The 12,834-nt window shown below is 40.8% G+C and overlaps 1 protein-coding gene across 1 annotated transcript in view; it reads left to right on the top strand.

The window, feature by feature from the left end:
- Positions 1-12,834, top strand: part of LOC147200350 (protein kinase C alpha type-like) — a 97,248-nt gene that overhangs the window by 46,297 nt on the left and 38,117 nt on the right. Inside the window, exons 4-5 of the mRNA XM_086120771.1 lie at positions 2,545-2,656; positions 4,045-4,173. Of these exons, the coding sequence (XP_085976897.1) occupies positions 2,545-2,656; positions 4,045-4,173 (241 nt within the window). The remainder of the gene's footprint in view (positions 1-2,544; positions 2,657-4,044; positions 4,174-12,834) is intronic.

Genomic DNA, 12,834 nt, shown 5'->3' with positions numbered 1-12,834 from the left:
CTGTGCCTCCAATTTATCGCCACCTCCTGCAAACTTTAGAATACTGCTTTCCATGATCTTTTGCTTTACATACACATTTAGATGAGATGAACACAATGTCCAAAATGTATTATAGCAAGGATTAGTTAATCCAAATGTATTATTGCCACTCCAGTAAAATTTACCATTTGACCATTGTCTGTAGTTCAGATTGTGCCGAATATGTGACCACAATAATAATTTACAGCATTAATATCAGTAATATCTACACCATCAGCAGTTAATGAGGATGTATCATTTTGACAACTCTCTTTTTACACACACAACCCCCCCACCCCCCCAAAAATGTATGTGCTGCATTCTCATTGCATTTTTATGATATTGAATTATACACGATTACATTTTAAATATTGTACATTGCAGTGAAAGAATGTTGCACAGCAATGTTTCTCATCCCTTTCAAGAATAAGACTGCTTTTGTTTTAATTATCTAACAGTAATTGCAATTACAAATACATGATCTGCTGACTGTCACATGCCGGTCACATCTAATGAGAACTGTTTAAACATGGCCCAGATGAATGCTTCATTCCATTGTGATGAACAACAAACTCCAAAACCATATGGGCACATTTCATCCACATTGCCTCAATGGCCGTCATCATCACGATTATTAAAGGTCAACCATCTTCTAGGCTGCCTTGTACCAGCCCCCTTGTACCAGCTTTGCCTTAATTTCCTAACGTCCTCCTTATGTTGAGCCAAGTGATTATAAGTCGCTCCTTTCTCCCACCACTGCTGCTGTGGGAGGCCAGTGCCGCCATAGTCACTCCTGAATTTCCGGCGAGGCTGTCATTGGGGAGAGAAACTGGAGGGGCCGAGACGCTCGTGTGATAGCCGGCAGAGATGTGTTGGTGGACAACTCTGTGTGCGCAGTGATTTGTTGTCACTTATCTTCATTTCGGCTACAGGTTTCATTTTGTGCGCATTACACCCACAAGTCAATCTTTAAATAGACACTCGCAAATTCTTCTGACTTTTTCACAGCTGCCACGTTGCCTCATTAATTTATTTGAGCAATTACCATCATAAAAATAATTCATTTATGAGTATGATTAATAATAAATTGCTCATTAAAAATTTGCCATTTAATGGGCCTACATTTTACGATGTGACCTCCAAAGCGAATTGTGCCAAAAGGGGTTTAATTAGGAGTTTGTCTGGAAATATACTGTAGTCCAAGAGTACATGGAGAATGTGGCAAATCTGTTGTTACTTTTTCTTAGGTTTTTGTGTGTTGTAGTTTTTGGAGTAATCACAGAAAACCAACACAAGCATGGCGACAGCATGTAAAGTCCACACAGTAAATCTGCAGCTGAGATTCAAAGACCGAAGCTCAGAACTGGCATGTGCTAACCACTATTTCACCGCGCTGCCTCCGAACTACAAGCTGCTGTGTTTGCTGATAAAGAAAAGGGGGGAAAAAAACGTGCTCCATCTGTTGATCAGTCGCTATCACTTGTTTGAGCTTTAGTGGAAGGAACAAAGCAGAGATGGGGTGAGATGACAAGAGGATAGTCCTTCAAGATCAGCTGTGTGGAGGTGGGCATGACTAAGTGCAGCTGGCATGTTCCCCCCTCCCCTTCTGCACTGTCTGTCAACCCCAGCTTGTCGTTATTAGTGCATGCTGTGGTCAGCCTGCTAATTGGACAATGTGCAATGGAACTAAGTGCTCAAAAGGTGGGCCTTTTGTGTCTGCAAGAAAGCAAAGCACTCAGTAATTCAGACATCCTCCAATGTTGAACAGTTTGGAGCGACAACCCCGTCTGTTGTGTCGTATAACTTATAACATGCACCTTCACAATTTAATGCTTTGCACATGTACGCAGTCATGGATGTGTAGAGTTTACACAGTATTAGGAGGGATAGACATATTTATCGATTCATTTATCTTCAATAATTTTCTTTGTTGTTCCACAACATGGCTGCAAACAAACACGTGCTGTTAATTCAGTCTCAACTAGTTTTTGTCGAAAAGAGAACAACTTGCCACAAACTGAGAAGTTGCGCTGCATCCACACTCATCATTATTTTTGCTTCACATAGTGTCCTGGAAACAGGAGTTCAGAACACTACAAGAGAGATTCTTTAAAAAACAATAAATAAATAGGGATGTTGCGATCATGTCACTGGAAATCGAGTCCGATGATGTCATTTCCAGCCGATAGGAGGTGATAAAGATTAGATTTTAAAAAAATGTTTAGAAAGATGGATGGAACTATGTGTGTGTGTGTGTGTGTATATATATACAGGTATATGTGTGTGTATATATGTGTGTGTGTGTGTGTATATATATATATATATATACTGTATATATGTATATACACACACACACACATATATATATATATATACATACACACACCCACACACACACACACATATATATGTGTGTCTGTTGAATGTTGAAGTGTTTTTTTGGGAGGTTTGTGTTTATTGAAAATATATGTATTTATTCCCCCCCCCCACCCCCTTTTTTTGTCTTTTTCTCTCTCGTTTCTTCAGGATCCCAGAACAAAGCATAAATTCAAGATCCACACGTTTGGGAGCCCGACCTTCTGTGACCACTGTGGCTCTCTGCTGTACGGCCTTACCCACCAGGGCATGAAGTGTGATAGTGAGTGCTTTGTGTGCAACCCGACTCACGTTTCTAACACAAAACAAAATCAAAACACCGCTCAAATACCGAATCTACTCGCCAGTCACAACATTATGAATTTGTGTTGGGAATTTCTCCATTGTGAGACGAATAAAGGTTTTCTTATTCTTATGAAAAAAGAGGCCTTGCCATTAATGATCTCTGAAGATTTAAAGAAAGGTTTCAATGAAAGAATAATTATGAAATAGTGCGGGTGTACCTAATGTGGCTTTCGAACAGGGGTGTCCAAACTTTTTCGTTTGAGGACGGCATGCATAAAAATGGATCTTCAAAATTTGTTTAGACATACTAAAGTCAGTCATAAAAGCAGTTATGTATATATTGTTTGTATTGTCTCGTTAATGTCATCAGCTTTGTGTTAAAGGTGTTAAGGCAAATTGTAGAGGATTTCTCCAAGTTTTAGGGGTGGCGAGCCGCCGTCTATCTCACAGAGTAGACCCGGGCTCTGCATTTACCAACAGCTGAATCCCATGTCCACATTCAGAACTTAAAAAAAAAGAACAAACTGTAGCAAAGTCACCATTTTTCAAACACTTACTTGAGGATCATTAATGTAATGTCTTCATAAATCAACCATAGAGCAATCAAGTGGAAGAAGCAATCTTTGCCCCTAAAATTGAATTAACTTCTCATGAACTTAGTCACTCCGGTGTTTTGAAGATAAATTATTATTCTTTTCATCATAAATATTTTATTTGTACCTTCGAATAGCGAGTTAAGTTCTACACTATATAAAAAAATTTAGGAGTATTAATGGCACCTATTTTTCTGACACTTTTCCCTTCTCACTCTGCCCACCTTCACCTTTATTTATTTATGTATGAATTTATCTATCTATCCATCTATTTATATTTGTATTTATTAAATTTTTCGGGGGGAGGGGGGTCACGTCGCGGGTCACTGAAAAATGGACGGTGGGCCGCAAATCGCACCTGAGCCAAAGTTGGGACACCACTGCTTTAGAGCATTCAGTGTCGGTCAAGATCATGCGTTATCTTAAAATGCACTGTGCACATGCAAATCAAATTAGACCCTGCCAGTAAATGTGACATATTGATGTAATGGTTGCAGCTGGATCATATGCTCGAGTATGCGATATGAGCTGCATGATGCGATGTTGTATAAATGGTGTGAGCATTTGTAATGACACTGAGTATGGTCATTACACGGTTCATGCTGAAACTAAAGCGAACGGCGACTGTAGAAACCCAAGAAGAAAAATGGCTTAAAAAATCTGCGAGATAGTGGAGGAGCAAACGATGAAGTGCAATATAAGGTAACACAGTACTCAATGTTGTTCTAAAAACATTTGGATCAAACACTTTTTTTTTTATCTTGTTCTCCAGCGTGTGATATGAACGTCCACAATCAGTGCGTCATGAATGTGCCCAACCTTTGCGGGACCGACTACACGGAAAGGAGGGGGCGCCTTTTCCTCAAGTGTGAAGTCAACGGCGAGAAGCTTCAGGTCACGGGTAGGTCGACTTGTCATTTGCTTAATGGGTACATCGCTGCTCGAGTGCACTTGTCTGAGCGAGAAAATGCCGGCTATTGGCCTGTTTCCTCTGTGACCTCGGATCAGATTTAACACGAAGGCCATCTCATTTCATTCGGAAAGTCACCCTCAATCCTCTGATACCATTAACCTGAATTAAATCTCTCTGGCCATTTATTCTTCCCACTGATTATGCAGTCAGTCTCACTGCTAACAACCTGTCCGACTCTGCTGCTATCAGTTATCAGTATGGCATAACAACAATTCCCCATTTAGAACACAAATCAATAACTCTGCTGGAAGAAACAACAACACAATCGGAAAGGAAATCCTAAAGTGAATAGTCCAGAAGTGGTCCACCACATGGGTTACTATATATTCAAAGAGTTTGGACTGGGCTAGCAAGAGATGCTGATGGAACACACTTGTATCTCAACTATTATTAGCTGATGCAGCGTTCACCAATCAGATCTTTCGATACAATATGCAGACTTTTCTTCGTGAGAATTTACTGCACCTTAGATTTTATGTTGATTCTATTTATGCTGATGTGATGGCCGTCTCTTAAAGTGAACATATTATGCAAATGTGGCTTTTAATTACCCGTATGCACATTTTTGGGTCTCTGAATTGCCTGACCACCCATCATGTGTGAAATGACACACCCAAGTCATTTTTGCGTTCACCAAGTTATGAAACATGTCTGACTAACCACAAAAGCTGAGTTGCGCGGCAGTTCAGATGCAAATACGCAATAATGTTGCATGATTTGTAGTCACGAGCCAGAGTAACGCACCCTGGTTGAACTTTACCAACTTGTCAACATTATAAAAATAACATTAAACAAACGCCTTACTTTAATTACCCTGAATCGTCTCACTGTAAGTCCTACTCCGGTTCAAACATATATGGCAGTACATCTTATTCTTTCTCTTGTTTGGTTCTCTATTTTTGCCCTATATATTCATTCATTCATCTTCCGAACCGCTTGATCCTCATGAGGGTCGCGGGGGGGGGGGGGGGGGTGCTGGAGCCTATCCCAGCTGTCCCCGGGCAGCTGGCATGTTTTTCTCATCAGTTGCCCCAGTAACACAAAGAAAGATGTTCTTATTTTGGCACACCCCGCAGTGGAGGGACACGGGGTGACCACTGGCTCAGTTGCATGAGACCGAGCATGTCCTTTAAAAGCGGCTAATCTCATTTAAAAGATCATTGTATATGGACACAGTCAGTGGGAAATGCTTTGATTTCTGAACTAGTACCCTCCATTTTAGTAGAAGCCATGCCTCAATTAATGGGCAGGTCTATCATCCACTTGAAACAAAATGGTGCCTCTCCTCAAATAGATGGCTCCTCTTTTTCTACCTGGAAAAAGGGTACTGCAATTACCTCCATTCATAGTGCCCATTTGTGTGGAACAAAAAAACCCCCAAAACAAAACAAAACCCAGCAGTTCCTACGTTCACTTGACAATACACTTGAAACATGTATGACTCCGCAGGTGTGAAGGTTCATACACCGGATTTCCATGTAGCAAGTGTGGTTTCAATTCTGTCTCAGTGGCAGTTTGGATGTGAGTGTGAGAATTGTCTATCTCTGTTTAAACCCTGCACAATTGTGACTGTGATACACTTGACGTAGATCCTATTGATTTGACTTTTCGAGCGACTCTTTTTGCCCGTTGATGAGCAAGCATCTGTAGTAGCTTTATACTGCTGATTTGCTGTGGTACATTTTTACTCACATTGTATCCTCTGTTTCTTGTTCTTTATCATTCTGACTTGTAATTGCAATGGATAGTTTTAATAAATGAGTGGCTCCCAGAGATAATTTTTTAAAACTTCTAATTAAACTGGTAACGATTGGCCGAACAAAACAATGAAGCAATAATGTTGTCTGTCTCATTAGCAACTACACACCTCCAGCATGTCAAATATATCAGTAGTTGTGTCATATGGTCAGAGGAGGCAAAAGTACTCCCACTCTGTACTGAAGTAGAAGTACAGTGATCCCTTGCTATTTCGCGGTTTGTTTATCGCTACTTCAGTGCATCGTGGATTTTTTTCAAACACATTCATAAAAAAAGTGGGGTTACAGTACTGTATATGTTGCTCTATGTGACTCGCTGTTGTTTTGCAGCTTCTCACGGACCGTTTGCGGACTTTTTGCAGACTTAAAAAATATATATATACTGTATATATATATATATATATATATATATGTTTATTGGTCGCTACTTCGCGGATTTTCATTTATCGCGGGTGGTTTTGGTCCCCATTAACCACAATAAACGAGGGATTACTGTATAGCTACAGTATGGGTACAAAAAAAAAGACTGGTAAAAGCAGAAAGACTGACTTGAATCCTTTACATAAGTAAACGTGCAAAAGTACAGACTCTGAAATGTAAATACAAAAGTGAAAATGTACTGAAGGTCCATTCCACTTTCACCACTGTGGTGGCAGAGAATTGATTTAACTCGAGGCTGTTGCACATTGCTTGGTTGCTCTTTATGCAGGTTTCTGCAATGCAGTACGCGATGAGGAATGCTTGCGGTCAGTTGGCAATCACAGCAGAACATTTCGTAATGTGATGAAGGAATTCTGAGGTACATTTCCGAGGCCCTCTTAATCTCTGAAAATCCTCTTTCTGCAATTTGTTAATTTTGAGCTCCGAGGGCAAAAGAAATATCCTGATTATGCTTGCTCTGTTTAAACTGTCATTAAATATATAGGTGTCTCTGTAATGCAAAAGCTTTTTTTGAATGCAACAAGGTACCCTGTAGGGATGAACATTTATTCATTCATTCATTCATCCATTTTCCGATCCGCTTTATCCTCACAAGGGTGGCGGGGGGTGCTGGAGCCTATCCCAGCTGTCTTCAGGCAGTAGGCGGGGGACACCCTGAACCGGTTGCCAGCCAATCGCAGGGCTCACAGAAACGAACAACCATTCGCGCTCACACTCACACCTAGGGACAATTTGGAGTGTTCAGTCAGCCTACCATGCATGGCTTTGGAATGTGGGAGGAAACCGGAGTACCCGGAGAAAACCCACACAGGAGAACATGCAATCGCCACACTTGAAGACCGGAGCAAGAATCGAACCATGCATCTCTGCACTGCGAGGCCGACGCACGAACCACTGGACTACCAGGCCGGACAGAGAATAATAATTAATAATATGGCAATGGTTAAGGACATGGTTTGTAACACACAAAAAAAGGGTGTGCCTTGTGTCGAGGTGCCCCTGAGCAAGGCACTGACAGCACCGCTCCAGCTCAAGAGGTTAAAAAAAGCGGTGCACTTTTGACATCATGTATTGAAATACACTTTGTGTAATTATTTTGCAGGAAAGCTTGCAAAGATACAAAATTCTAATCAGTAAAGCCACTTTTAATGACCATCTACTGGCTGGTGCGCCAATATTATTGACTGTTTATGTGGGAGTGCCACGGCAAAGACTAGCAAAAGTACCAATCGGAATGATTTAATACATTTATTCTTTTCTGCTTAATGACATTAGTCCTCAATATTGCTTTGAATGTTTTGGCTGCAGATCTGTAGCGCAATTTGCACATGTAATAACATCATGAAGGCTTGAGTAAATAATATAGTCTGTAAATTGATGTTAATATGCAGTGCTAAAAATATCAAACTGACCGCAGCTTGTAATTCATGATGCACAACAGCCCGAATTGTGTAATGAGGCTGGCTGCTCTGTAAGCAGCGCAAGCGTCGGCGTTTGTCTGGAATGGCTTTTGCTTCTTATTTGGAGGCACGTTGTAAATCCTCGCTCTGCGATGACAGAGAATTAGCACATGGGCCAGAACAAAGATGACGACGGGGCGCAGACAGCGGTCTCATGTAATCATTCGATTAGCTGGCTCACAGAGGTCAGCGTGTCGTGAAGCACGGAACCTCAGTGACTCGTTCATTTATCAAATGAACAACAGGCGGAGGATCAAGTTAAATTATGGCTGGGAGGTGGGCAAGCAAAACAAATAAAAGCAGTTTCAACGTTGACATGTAGCCAATCAGGCAAAATGACCTGCAAAGAGTAAACACGACACAAAATAAACACAATTCTTACGATGCCGACCTGTGATGCAATGGGTCGGCCATATAAGAGCGTCTCATAAAGTGTTCTTGTGAATATGGGTGTGCAGATTCTCAGTCTTCCGGGTCATGCTCATGCACAAAGGTCGAAGCAAAGCAACTGGATTTGTTCTTGTTTGCTGAAGATGTTTGCCTCACGTCGGTGGGTGTGTCACCTGGTGTTGGTCAACAACACTGTTATTTTTGTTACCTGGAAAAGTGTCATGACTGTCCTGCATATCATTCGGTTGGAAACTCCCCTTGTGGCAAAACAATTCTTTTGGGCCACTCTTCCTGTGGAAGGAGACAAACGTTTGTGTGGTGGGATGTCAGGACCTTGTTCGAAGCAGACGAAACTCTTCAAATTCATGACCAATTTTGACACGGGGTTAATTTGTTAGAAAATATCAGAAATGCAGTTATGATACCAGACATTTAATATTATAACCGGGGCTTTCATAACACACACACACACACTGTGATTGACTAGCGACCAGTCCAGGGTGTATCCAGCTTCTTGCCGAAAGTCAACTGGGATAGGTTCCAGTTCACCTACAACTCTGAGGTGAGGAAATGTGCTGTAGAAAATGGATGGATGGCTTCTGTGCGTGTGTGTGCGCGCACATGTACAGAAGTGATGTACTAACCACACAGCCCACCCAGGCCATCTTGTATTACAGATTACATTAGCTGCTGTTGACGCCAAGCAGGCAGCCTTCCAAACAGATTTGAGTTACACAGTTTAAATAGCATGTTGCGTGGCACGACGGAAGAATCTTGACATCATTTTTTTCATGTAGACAGCACTGCTCTCAAAATAAACAGCATCCAGTTCAGGCCTCTCTAGCATCAGTTGCATATAAAGTGGGGCTGCCAAAATCATTCAACTAGTCACGACTTTAGTAACGATCGAAATTGTCGACAATTAATTTGATAGTCAACCTCGTCGTTTATTTTCTTTTGAGGCTTTGTTATTCACTCAAAACTGCCTCGTCTATTGCTTCTGTGGGCTTCTTTTCTGTGATGCGCATGTGCAGTAGTGGTAATCCAGTCATCTGTGATGTAATGCCTGAATGCAAGAGTCTGAAAGTTAGGGCCCATTTCAAGATACTGGTACTCAATGTGATGCAAACCTGCTTTTCATGGAAGCATGGCGGGGAGGCGAAAGCATCGAAAAATGAAGAACATTGTGGCTGATGCTTGATTCTTTTTCTGACACAGGGACAGTCATCTCTCAAAGCTCGCTTTAGCACACACAGGTTGCGGTGTGTGTTGGATGTGATGTTGTAACACAAGCTCATGTTTGGGTACGCTAATATAATGTAACATATACTGTTCTATGGATCACAGACGTATTGGTCAGTGAACAAAAAACAGACACCAAAACACAAAATGGTCTCTGCACGCTCTCTCACTCGCGAGTTCTCTCTCCGAACAATGTGATGCGTTTATGAACTTGGAAATAGGAGCACTCAAGGGAACTTTTAAAACATCCCCTCAACGGCAACAATGTTAAAAACACACATGATCCGATTCATTCCAATTATTTATGTTGTTAGTGCTACTTAGCTACTGCTGTTAGAGAATGCAGTTCAAAGTGGCATAAGACAATACAAAAGTTGATTGGTTCCTGACCTGTTTTTTTTTTCTGTGACTAAGAAAGGCCACAATTTGAAGAATTGGGGCAAAACTGTCTAGCAATGGTCTGCTAAAATTATTCAAACTTGGATTGGTTTTAATATTGTGCATGACTTATATGTTTTTGTTTTTAAGTGAGCTCTACCGGTGTGCCAATCCATCATGTTGCAGTGGCGAGAGCCAAGAAGTAGTGCGGGAAGCATTAAGGCTGCCCTTCTTTCAAACAAGCAGAAGAGGCTGGCAAACAAACAGCCTTCTAGCAAAAAAACTTGCAAAATGAACTCATTTGTCACTGTCGTGATCTCAATACAAAAATGCTGAAATTGGGTCGTTGCGGGAGAAACGGGGCTGGCGGGGAGGTGCCGAAGGAAACACAAGCGGGTTTGTTTGTGTGATGGAGGACAACTGTGGTGCTTTAGTGCCTTCCTCCGCTTTGCCATCACTCAGGAACACAGCCCTGTTGTATTGGTCAGAGCTGAGCATGTCATGTTGGACTTTCAACAATTCTTGTGTTTGCTGACTTGTCCAAGTATTCACTGTGTAACTCAAGAGCATCTTTGTGCATGTAATTTACTCCCTTGTAATTCAGTTTTTGCCTGTTATGCAACTCTGCCACCTGTAGGTACTGTGGAGAAGTGGAAACTTAGCCCTCAAATGCGCATCTTTGTCGACAACCACTTTTTCTGTATATGCGCAGCTTTTCTGATCAAGATTTTGAGAAATTCTGGAAAATATTGACTCACAACAAGGGGGGGGGGGAAATCCTGGATCCCCACCTCGATCCAAAATTATGCCAACATGTAGTGGATTTTTCCTACTGCTTATTGTATTTTATTATATTTTATTCGCATCTTACCACAAAGCTTAATGCACCCAATTCACTACAGCAAGTTTCCTCATGAGGTTCACGGGTGAGCTGGAACCTATCTCAGCTGCCTTCCAAATGTGCTGTGGTCAAACAAATGAATAAAAAAATGTCGAAAAACCGTGTAATATTGACTACCGAGTATTCTCTACTCGCCTTTTCAGCTCAACTCAACTTAATGTCCACAAAACGTTAAAAACAACCACAGCTGCATACAAAGTGCCATTCTTCAATTAATATCAGACATATAAAAAAAGAAGATACATTTAAGGCAATATATAACCAGGCAACACAATTATACACAAAAAAATGTTGCGTTTCAGGCCGAGTCAAGGGTCAAAGGATAAAATAGACATTTTCTGCAATACTATTTTCAACATCATTTCAAGGTTTATTGTTCTTTACACTGGATTTACACTGTAGGTCTAAGTGGAAAAAAAATCTTGTAAAGTTAGTGCTTATCAGAGCTTCAGACTGCCCTTAAATGGTGATATTTTGGCCCTAAAATGTGAGACAGTACAACTGCATTTTACAATTACTCGAATAAAGTTGCAGATTTTTGGGGGTCTGTCATATTTTATGTTGCTGACAATTTTCTGCTCCCCCTTCAGCCCATTTATCAGTAGTATTGTGAAAATGAGTGGAAATGTGAATATTTACTGTATTTACAAACAAAACAATAATGTTCATCAATTTAATCATTATACTTTGTGGCTTGTCTTTGTAGAGTATTCAACCGAAAATATGTCAAAAAGGATTTGCAATACATTTTGTTTTCATTCACGTTTATATGATGTCGTAATTTCATTGGAACTGGGCTATGCAAAATAGAGTAAACCTCCCTCATCACAAGATTGCTTTTGGTTTAATAATATACTATTACTTTAATAGAGCTACACATCAGTATGATGAGATTGTATTATATGAGAATTCCACGCATGAGCATGATTCAGTCTCCATCAGCAATGTTTTGTTTTCCAAGTCTCCCTCATGTGCCCTGAATTCTTGATCTTTGCGATTCTCCGCTGCATATGTATTTCGTCTAAATGCATTAGGCCTCCACATGTGGCTTCTCATTCTGCCAGCCAATCATCCAGACAAAAAAAAAATCAAATTTTCCTCCCATTAGTGTCTCTGCTAGGAAAGAAGGCTTGCTTGATGGTAGAGTTGGGCTGGACTCAACATTTTTTACCTGACAGTGGACCGTGGTATGCATGCAAGGATTTAGGCCCCGAGCTTCTTCCCCTTTGAAGTCTTCGCTCGACAATTCCTTCTTCATAGAATAACTGACTCACTGGCACCGCGCACGCATACCAACAGGTACTTGCCAAGAGGAAATTGACTTCAAGATCTTGCCTTACTGTGTTGAGTTTCAGCATTCTAAGCACAGGGAAATGCATGCAAACTCTACACAGGAAGGCCAAGATCCAAACCCAGAAGCTCTGAGCTGATATGCACAATGCAGACATCATCAATCATCACTGTGCCATGCTGCCCATCACTTAAATAATGTAGGCGCAATGTGGATTCGATTTTTGATGTAAAAAGATTTAAACTACTGAAAGAGCTTTTACTTCTTGCATCTGCTTGACGTAACCTCCTCTTACAGTCAGTCTTCTCTTCACAGACTGGGGCTAACAGTTCTTTTGAGGGGAAAAGGTTGTTGCAAAAAATGCCACATCAAAGCCAAGGAAAAATAACTTAATGCCACGGAACATTTTTTTCCAACAATTCAAACTCATAGTATACTGTACATCTGGTTGTAATGAAATACACTTTTTTTGTTAAGTTGAGTCAACCAACCAAGCAGCTCTGAAAGCTCATCACTCTCACACTTAGGATACTTAATGTGCCCTTCTCTTCCTTCATTGTGCAGCTTTAAATTACACGTTGTGAGCTATTTATTATTCTTATTCTTGTTTTATTATTATTATTATTATTATTTTTTTTTTACAGAGAACAGAGGTTTTTGCACAGAGGGAGATTCATATAAGGGTGGCGGGAGAAACTGAAAACTTAAGTCACCTTGAGTGCAAACATG

The sequence above is a fragment of the Hippocampus guttulatus genome, chromosome 9, assembly GCF_054856545.1.
Source record: "Hippocampus guttulatus isolate MCC_2025c chromosome 9, RoL_Hgut_1.0, whole genome shotgun sequence".
In the NCBI taxonomy this organism is placed as follows: Eukaryota; Metazoa; Chordata; class Actinopteri; order Syngnathiformes; family Syngnathidae; genus Hippocampus; species Hippocampus guttulatus.
Note: the sequence above shows the minus strand (reverse complement) of the source record. Positions and strands in the feature narration are given on the sequence as shown.